The sequence below is a fragment of the Oryzias melastigma genome, linkage group LG20 (genome assembly GCF_002922805.2).
Source record: "Oryzias melastigma strain HK-1 linkage group LG20, ASM292280v2, whole genome shotgun sequence".
NCBI classification, from domain to species: Eukaryota; Metazoa; Chordata; class Actinopteri; order Beloniformes; family Adrianichthyidae; genus Oryzias; species Oryzias melastigma.
Window position 1 is genome coordinate 21,762,115 of NC_050531.1, and position 9,843 is coordinate 21,771,957.

The following is a 9,843-nucleotide window of genomic DNA, read 5'->3' on the forward strand; positions in this document are numbered from 1 at the left end:
CATTAGAACATATGGAATATATCTGGATACTTATTTTAAATTTGTCCCAGGCCATTACTAACACTTTAAGGTTGAGAGACTGATAATTTGATTATTACCTTATTAATTAGAGATAACAACTGATAATTAATAAGTATTATTTTCCTTCATTACGAAGGTGGTGCCCGGAGGATAATTTTATTAAATATCCAGTTTAATAAATTACTACTTTCAACCAGCTTTGGGATTGAAGTAAACAGTTGGAACAATGATTTCATTTTGGCTAACATGACAATCTAATGTTCTACATGTGTCCGCGGCTCACAGATCACCTCATTTCTAACGTGTTTACTAGGGGTGTGCCAAAATATTGATATTGCGATATATCCCAATATATCCCTGCGATCGATTCTCGATGGGTTCTCACCAAGTATCGATATTATATTTTCATTTTAAGAGGCTGTAGCGCCGAGCGTCTGAGTTGCGCGGCGGATCTGTTGAGTAGATGGGCGCTGCGTCGGACTTTTAATAGCGATGCACGCGCTCATTCGGGAGAAGCTCCGGTGAGATACAGGCTCTGTAGCGCGTGTGTGAAGCATGTCTACCTGTCAGCATTTATCATCCATCTGTAGGAGATCCAGCCGGTAAGAAGTGACTTTGTCTGAGCGCTAGAATGTCAGCGATCACTTACTTCCTGTTTGCTGTTGGAACTGGGCGCGTGCTTCGCAGTTGTTTGTGTACACTTCAGGGACCGTCGGAATTTTGGTTTTCATGCACTTCAATGTTTAACCTGCTGCTGTACGGTGTAACTTTGATAAATTTAGAATGTGACGTTTTCAAACAATGTAATTACTTGTTGCTAATGTTAATTTAAAGTAATTCTCAAATAAAAAAGCAGGATTTGATGTATGAACTGAAATTTAAATGCAATTAAAATAAAGTACATTAATTCACTGTAAAATTAGGGAGAATGCTAATTAATTGAAGCAGTTAAAATTATATTTATTGCCATTATTATGTGTTTTAAAGTTTTTACCTATTAACTGCTGACTGACCAAATGGAAAATAAATAAAGATTGGAAAAATAATCTCAAGTGACAGTCTGAGTAAATCAGCCTTTATTTTTGGATGCTTAGCCCTTTTCAAGTGAGGGAAAAGTGCACAAAAAATTAGGTAACACTCGACAGAGGCTGTAAAACATTATATTCATCAGCCTTTGGTGTGACGTTCTTTTGGAGGTAGATAGCTGTCACCACTTGACTTATTTAATTTTTGTTCTGTTTCAATTCTGCACTAAGTAGTGGAACTGCTGATCATGTTTACTATTGTTAACATTGAATTTGACAGTTAATTCCAATTCAGTTGTTGTCAATGTTTGTCAAAGACATAGTGTTACTGATTTCAGCAGTGTTGAACAAAAGTGTCTATAATTTGTTGCACAAAATAAGAAAAGTTGTTTATTATGATTATGTTTAAGCTAAAAAACATAAATAGGGATATATTTTCACAAAAAAACATGTTCTTCTTTATAATGCTAGTTATTAGAGAGCATTTCTACCAATTATCGTAGTATCGCGATATTATCGATATCGTGAGCCATGTATCGCGTATCGTATCGTGAGGTACCCAGTGATTCCCAGCCTTAGTGTTTACATCACGTGACCGTCGGGTACAGTGACCGTTTTGGTTCAGTTGTTCCGCTCTCGGTTTGTTTCATATTCAGGATGAGGAATCTCAGTGCAAACCGAAGTTCAGTCCGATTGGAAATGAACCAAGACCACCTTGAAAGATGGGCCAGAGAGCAGTTCCTGGTACAGGAAGGTAGTTATCTCCTGCCAGGAGACAGATTCTGGCAGCAGGGGAGAACTACTTCTGGACCACAGCTTTGCAGAGAAAATGGGTGTGTTTTCATTGTAGTATGGGGGCGGAGCTTGCAGCAAAGACTCTTCCTGTAGGGATCTGTTGGCATGGTGCTTCTGTCTGCATGTTTCCACCCGCTCGTTTTCGTGGGTATGGGAGGGGCTGCTGCAGACAGTGCAGGTTTTTAGAGGATTACTCTTAAATGCACGAATGGATCAAAATACCGTTTTGGGGTTCTTAATCATGAGGAAGAACAGTAAAATGCATTTAAAACCTCAAAAAGTAGAATTTTCATGGAAGAGCCCCTTAAAATGTCTTACTAGAGTGCCACTCAGTCCAGTTCTCTAATAAAATCAATGTTTGGGACAAAAGAAAATTAAGCCAAACTGAAAGTAGCTCCTTCAATAATCAGCTGTTTACCTGAACTATTGAGACGACTGCTTCTTCTCCAGACTCTAGTCTGTTTGTGGACCAGTTAAACCAGTTCTTTACGTCACTGAGGTTTTAGACTCTTACAAAAGAGAGAAAGAACAGATTGACTCACACAGCAGAAATGAAGAACATTGAGGAGCAGCTTCTTCTCTCCTGAAGACTCTCCTGCAGATCCAGACTGAGAGGAAGAGGAGCTGAGATGAGTTCAGCAGGTGAGAATCTGATCAGACTGAGTTGTATTTCTGACCAGAATTATTTAACATCAGAACATTTAAACTTCAGCAGGAGTTTAAAGCTCACAGTTCAAAACTGTTCAGTCACAGATTTCTTCGGTATCTAAAGTGATAAAGTTGATGTTTAAGAAGTTCCTGCTGTGTCTGCAGCTCTGAGTGAGCAGAGTTTGGATTGAACTGCTTCAATCAGGTTTCAGGAATGTTTGTTCCATCAGATGATGGTTTGAAGACTGAGCAGATCAGTTATGTTCAGCCTGATCAAACTGTTGTGAACAAGAATGAAGTCAGAACCAGACTGTGATCAGCTGTTAACACTGTCACCTCATGATCTGAACCAGGTTCTGTACTTCAGATCTAAACAATAGTTTAAATATGAAAAAGAAAATGAGCAGATATTTGATCAATAATTTGACATGTGAATTCAAATCACTAAAAGAGGTGTGTAGCAGCCATGATCCTGTTCATTTATGATTCCTTTTTTTGTCATCTGATGAGGAGAGACATCAATAGGTTCACCTGTCACCTGGGATTGTGTTGTTGTTGTGTTGGTTCAAAGAGGGTGTACATGAGCCAGTATTTTTTGTTGATCACTTTAGTTACCTGTTGTTTGGAACGATCTTTGCTTTTGATTGACATATCTTGTGTTATCTGTGTCTAAGATGAAGGTAAATAAATCAAGACACAGTCAGAGGACTTTTTCTTCATCTTTTTTAGAGCGTGTTCCAAACAAGGTCCTGCTGCAGCCTCTCTAGCTGCTCATAAGTCCACAGTCACTACGAGGTGATTACCAAACAGAACCGAAAGTGTCAAACTAAAACCAGAGAACCCACATTTCTGTCCTCTGACTGATGCAGTCTTTTGGTGTGGGGGTGTACAGACAGGATCAGCTGGTTCTGACAGTTTGAGGATGTCCCAGCTTCATTTGATCAAACGGTCAGATTTTTAATGGTCAAGTTGTAGTTTCACATTTTCAAAGTATTTAACAGAATTGTCTTCTCAGTTGAAAGTTGCTGTTGTGTAACCTGTGTGATGGTCTTGTGTTCATTTGGTTTATTCTGTCACAGATATTCCTCACAATGTCACTGGTGTTGGAATGTTCTGTTGGTTTCTCGTGTCATGATTTGAAGTTCCTATGACTGAAGTATCTTACTTTTCTGCATTTGGATCTTTGGTGTTTTGCTGTGACAATCAGTTAGTTTTGGAGTTTGTTTTCTCCAATAATTACAGTTTTTAGTCAAAGAGCTTTAACTAGTGGTGAAGAAACCAAATCTTTCTGAACCAAAATGAATCAAATTGTGTTGAAATAGTTCAAGGTTGTGATGCAACATTGAAAACTGGTGACATCTATTGGCCAGATTACAAAATTGCATCAGAAAAAAAGACCAGTGTGTCATGAAAGCATGAAACAGTCATTATGGGTATTAAATCACGTGTAGCAATAAAACTTTTAGGATTTACAAAATCTGTTTCTTTCATAAATAATCAAAATGAAGTTGTGTCACATTTGAACATTTCATGTATAAAATATTGTAAAGCAAACAGTATTTGGTGTGTGTAATGTATGCACACAGCAAATACTGCAAATACTACTATTTACATGGAAAAAAGTTAGATTTTTAAATCATTGTCTGATTGTAAATATCAGTAAATGAAATGTTCTAAACTGACTTGTGATTTTCACCCTGTTTATAAAGGAGTGTAACCATAGCAACAATGCAAGCAGGATCTCCTGGCTCTTCTTAGACAATCGTCTCTTTTAGCTCCCAGTCAGCTCCTCAGATTCTTTTGTTGCTTTAATTAATTTACTATAAACAATAATATAAAATTAATGCACAAACTGATTGTTAATGCTGAAAAGTGTTTTCTATATGTTTGATATTGATATGTTTATTCACTGCAAATAAAAGGGAAAAAACACAAATTATAAAATACAAAAAAACTACTATTCCATTTACAACCATGAACTTTTAAAATCATTTTACCTTTAAACAAATCAAAGTGAAACAACACAAAAACACAGCAACCACAGCACAAAACAAATATTAAAATTTACAAAACAATAAGAGAACAAAAATAAACAATCCCAATGAAAGTTGTCATTTAAAATATCCAAGTGTCTCAGCTTCAGTCAGTGATGATCTGCTTCAGTTTCAAGATTCTCTCAGTTCTCAGGTGCAGGTTTCTTCTGGAGCCGGTTCTAGATTATAAAACACTTTTCTTGAAGACTCCAAGACTTCAAAAAGGAAAATTGTTGTTTGTTTTCTTGATGACTCTCATTGTCTTAACTTTATATTTCTGCGGAGATGTTTCTTCCTGTTGCACCTGTCTGTCTTTCTCAGGTTTCCTGCCCTAAAAGTTTCTCTGCTTTAAGCCCGGTCAGTGTCACGCCCCCAAGAGTTATTTACCCCACCGTGAATGTTTTGGCTCGTCAGCTTTGCACACAGCACTGTAAAAGTGTCATTCATACAAAACACCACACCAACATTAAACCTTCATTTTAAAGTGGGGACCACAAAATAACGTCTTTAGGGCCGCTAATGGCCCACGGGCCGAAGTTTGAGACCCCTGGCTCAAATAAACAGTACAGTTAAAAACCAAAATACAGAGAATATAAAATAATCTTCTCATTTCAAAGAAATACAGCAGTGGAAACAAAAATACACAATGTTGTACTTTAACTGATTTTACATTGTATGTCGGAAAATGTATTATTGAGGCACAATATTAATGTTTAGACTGTTATTTTATTTTTAACTAACCTTTATTTAACCAGGAAGTCCCATTGAGATTAAGACATCTCTTTTACTTCTCTTTTTGTTAATATTATCATCATTATTTTTCATTTCACCTCCTTTTATTCACATTTCCTGCTCTAATCTTTAATAAACAACACTTCAGCCTATTGGCCGATGGCTGTAAGCACACGTCTCCAGCAGCTTCATGTTTCCATCAGAAACTGTTAAACTATTTAGGAAAAATATTAACTTATTTCTAAGTTATTTCTCTTAAATGTTCTGAACATCTTTATTGATGAAATGTGAAACCAAAATGTATTTCGTGGAAAGATAAAAGGGAATGTGAAAATATAAACATTTAGAAAATAGTTCTGTGATAAAACAAGTTTACATAAAGTTTAAATGAAAGTGAGTTTATCTCAAACAAAGTTTTTACATCAACGTTCTAATTCTTAATAAAGAAACAATAAAATATAAAGTGATGACTCTCAGTAAAACATCTACATGTGGTTTCTGAAGTTATTTAAATGCCAAATAAATGATTGAGTCAAAACTTTTAAGTCCCCCCTTAAAAATCCTGTTTTTAGAGTTTTTAACATGTATGTGTGGTATTTTTCTTGTGAAAGAGAACAAATGTAATTAAAAAATAATTTTGTTTTTGCATTTCTGAGTATTTCTCCTTTTAAATCTGTCAATCAAACTGCTTTGGACAGACTCTGTTTGAATGAATGATCTTCTTTCCATCAACAGCTCTGCTGCACATGCACTAAACCCTCATCTGTTCCTAGTGTCTAGTTCAGGTTCTGGAGAAGAGAAGATGGTATCTTCACATTGACTGCAGTCAAATGAGCCGCCGTTCACATTTCTGTGGTCAAATCAGCATCACTGGATTTTTGGTGTGAGTTTCATCCAATACTTACGGTAGCAGGACTGAGAACGCTGGAAAATCTCCACCAGACTCCACGGAGCTTCTTGATGTGACCACGGAAATGTGAACGGCGGCTCATTTGACCGCAGTTGGAAAGGATTGTAAATCAATGAAAGAGCATTTTGATGTTAGCTTTGATTATTTTATCAAGAACTCTGAGAAACCAATGATTGAATGTATTGATCACAGTCAATAAACATTGGAGAATTAGCTAAAAGAGTCTTTGGTGAACTGGAAGGAGAAAGAATCAGGATTTTGGAGGAAGTTCTGTCCATGAAGATCTTCACTTCCTCGTCCAGCTGACATCCAGATCAGAACCATACGCCCCCTTGTGGAGATTTTGGAAACAGAGGCTTCAGATCAACATAGGAAATGGCTTTTTAAGACATTTAGTTGTAGGATTTTGGTTAAAAATGTCCTCATCGTAAATAAAACACTACTGGGAGCATTTTTTTTTAATTAAAATAAATTATCATGGGGGACTTAGCACAATCAATTCTTGACATTCAGTTTATCAATACCTGATTAAATGCTGTCTAAACTCATGTTCAAATATATGATTAAAATATTCATGACATCACAAAGACTATAATGGAAGTTTCACCTTCTTCCTGTTGGGATCCTTGAATAAAGTTAAATCCTTTGATGTCACTTAACTTACATTCACCATAACAAAATAAAAGAATAAATGTTTAAAACATTGATTTGTGGAAAAGGTCATTAAAATAAAATGTTCATCTCAGGTTGTCCTGAGCAGAGTTTCTGTAGGTGGATGTAGGTTTCTTAAAGTCATAAACCTGACATTCCAAATGAATCTCCAGTCGGTCCTTCAGGGAGGAGAACAGGACATTGAAGATCATTTAGGGAAATCCCTGTTTCTGTAAATTCTTCTTGGTTTCCAGAGTTCTCCTTATCATGAAATACAGTTTGGGAACATATTTGATGGTCGTTCATGATTTCTACAAAGTATAAATATAAAGAAAGAGATTTTTAAAGCAATAATGATATTAAAGCTTCTGGAACAAAGACGTTCGGCTCTGATGGATCATATCTTGATAGTCATGAATCCACATCAGCTACAGTTATTTTTTGTATCTAAGTGAACAGAAAAACCCATCTGTGAATCAGATAGTAGGATCCAGTTCATCTTAAACCCATGAAACTCTAGTTTTCATTAAACTCAGGATATCAACCAGCGATGTCAGTGAAGCTGATTTTACCAACTGACTTCTCTCTGTTCTGCTGTTCACAGAGGAGAAGAAGAATAGTCCTTCAAATGTCCTTTGGGAGATTTTGTATTCTCTTGGTAATGAGAATTTTAAAAAAGTCATATGGCATGTGACAAATGAGAGTTTTCTGGAAAAATTCCCAAAAATTCCACCATTTAAACTGGAAGGCAAAACCAGAGAGGACACGGTGACTGCGATATTCCAAACCTACAGTGTTCACACTCTGAAAGTCACTAAAATGGTTCTTAAGAAGATTGGTGAGAATGACCTGGTGGATAAATACCTCACAGACCTACCCGAAATTCCAGGTGAGTCAATGAAAGATTGGGGGGGGGTTAACTTATTTTTTCAATTGTGGCCCTGAAAGTAAAAACAAACCTTGTTTTTATTTTTTTATTCAGAGATCATCAATAATTGTCACCAAACGTTCAAACCTGAGACCCAAAAGACCTTGCACCATGTGACAGATGGAGTTGAAAACAAAGAAAGTCCTCTGGAGCAGATCTTCACAGAAATCTACATCACACATGGAAGAATTGAAGAGTTCAATAAACAGCATGAAGTCAGACAGATTGAAGCAGCACGAGTGGAAACAAATGACAGAGAAGTAAACATTGACCCTAAAAATATACTTGAACTCTCACCTGGAGAAAAAGGACCAATCAGATTAGTGATGACAGTGGGCGTGGCCGGCATCGGGAAAACCATCTTAACACAGAAGTTCACTCTGGACTGGGCTGAAGGCAAAAACAACCAAGACATCCACTTCATCTTCAGGATGGAATTTAAACGGATAAATGGGCTGAAAGATGACAAGGTAACTTTAGTGGATCTTGTTCATCGGTTCTTCCCGCTTATCAAAGACGAAGGAATCTACAGTTTTGAAGACTTCAAGGTTCTCTTCATCCTTGATGGTCTGGATGAATGCCGAATTCCTTTAAATTTTAAAAATCCCAAAACTCTGAGCAACATCACAGTGTCTGCTTCCATAGATGTGCTGCTGACAAACCTCATCATGGGGAATCTGGTTCCTTCAGCTCAACTCTGGATCACCACACGACCTGCAGCAGCCAATCAGATCCCTTCAAGGTTCATCAGCCGTAAGACTGAAGTGAGGGGATTCAATGACCAACAGAAGGAGGAGTACTTCAAAAAGAGATTCAAAGATGAAGAGCAGGCCAGCATGATCATCTCCCACATCAAGACGTCTCGCAGCCTCTTCATCATGTGCCACATTCCAGTCTTCTGCTGGATCACCGCTACAGTTCTGGAGGCCGTCATGATAAAGGAAAAAAACACAGATCTGCCAAAGAACCTGACAGAACTGTACCTGCGCTTCCTGAGGCTAAACATAGAAAAGAAAAGTTATTTGATGAATGATGGAGGAGCTACAACAGACAAAGATCTGAGTCCTGAGAAGAAGATGGAAATGATTGAGTTTTTGGGAAAATTAGCTTTTGAGCAGCTGCTAAATGACAAACTAATCTTCTACCCAAAGGACATTGAAGAGTGTGGCCTTAACATCAAAGACATCTCACTGTACTCAGGAGTGTTCAATGAGATCTTCAGAGAAGACAAGTGCAAAATGTTTGAGAACAACGTTTACAGCTTCATACATCTGACCGTCCAGGAGTTTCTAGCAGCTCTTTATGCTCATCTGACCTTTGCCAACTCTGGAGTCAATCTGCTGGAAGAAGAGCAAACATGGTTTTCTAGACTCTGGGGAAGAAGAAAAACGTTCCACCAGAGTGCTGTAGAAAAAGCCTTAAAGAGTCCAAATGGACATCTGGACATGTTCCTCCGCTTCCTCCTGGGTCTTTCTCTGGAGACCAATCAGAATAATTTACAAGAACTGCTGAAAAAAACTGAAACAATATCAGAGAACAAACAGGAAACAGTCCAGTACATCAAGAAGAAGATCAATGAGAACCTGCCTACAGAGCAAAGCATCAACCTGTTCCACTGTCTGAATGAGCTGAATGATCACTCTCTAGTGAAGGAGATCCAACAATCTCTGCGTTCAGGACTTCTCTCTAGAGAACGTCTGTCTCCTGCTCAGTGGTCAGCTCTGGTCTTCATCCTATTGTCATCAGAAGAAGATCTGGAAGAGTTTGACCTGAAGAAATCCTGTAGTTCAGAGGAAGCTCTGCTGAGGCTGCAGCCAGTTATCAAAGTTTCTAAAAAAGCTTTGTAGGTAGATTTATTAACTATTACAAATACGTTACTTTTATTCAAATTTGATGTAATAATTTTCTTTTCTTGTTCATCTTTTTTAGGCTGTGGAGCTGTAAACTCTCCTCAGGAGACTGTGAAGTTCTGTCCTCCGTCCTCAAATCTCCATCATGTCTGAAAGAGTTGGACCTGGGTGAGAACGACCTGCAGGATTCAGGAGTGAAGCTGTTGTCTGAGGGGCTGCAGAGTCCAGACTGTAAACTGGAGACTCTTAG

At 37.6% G+C, this 9,843-nt stretch overlaps 1 protein-coding gene across 1 annotated transcript in view; it reads left to right on the plus strand.

Moving 5' to 3' along the window:
* Nucleotides 1–2,380: 2,380 nt before the first annotated feature.
* Nucleotides 2,381–9,843, plus strand: part of LOC112151139 (NLR family CARD domain-containing protein 3) — a 34,867-nt gene continuing 27,404 nt past the window's right edge. Inside the window, exons 1-4 of the mRNA XM_024279836.2 lie at nucleotides 2,381–2,483; nucleotides 7,420–7,704; nucleotides 7,798–9,586; nucleotides 9,673–9,843. Coding sequence (XP_024135604.1) covers nucleotides 2,471–2,483; nucleotides 7,420–7,704; nucleotides 7,798–9,586; nucleotides 9,673–9,843 — 2,258 coding nt within the window. The 5' untranslated portion in view covers nucleotides 2,381–2,470. The remainder of the gene's footprint in view (nucleotides 2,484–7,419; nucleotides 7,705–7,797; nucleotides 9,587–9,672) is intronic.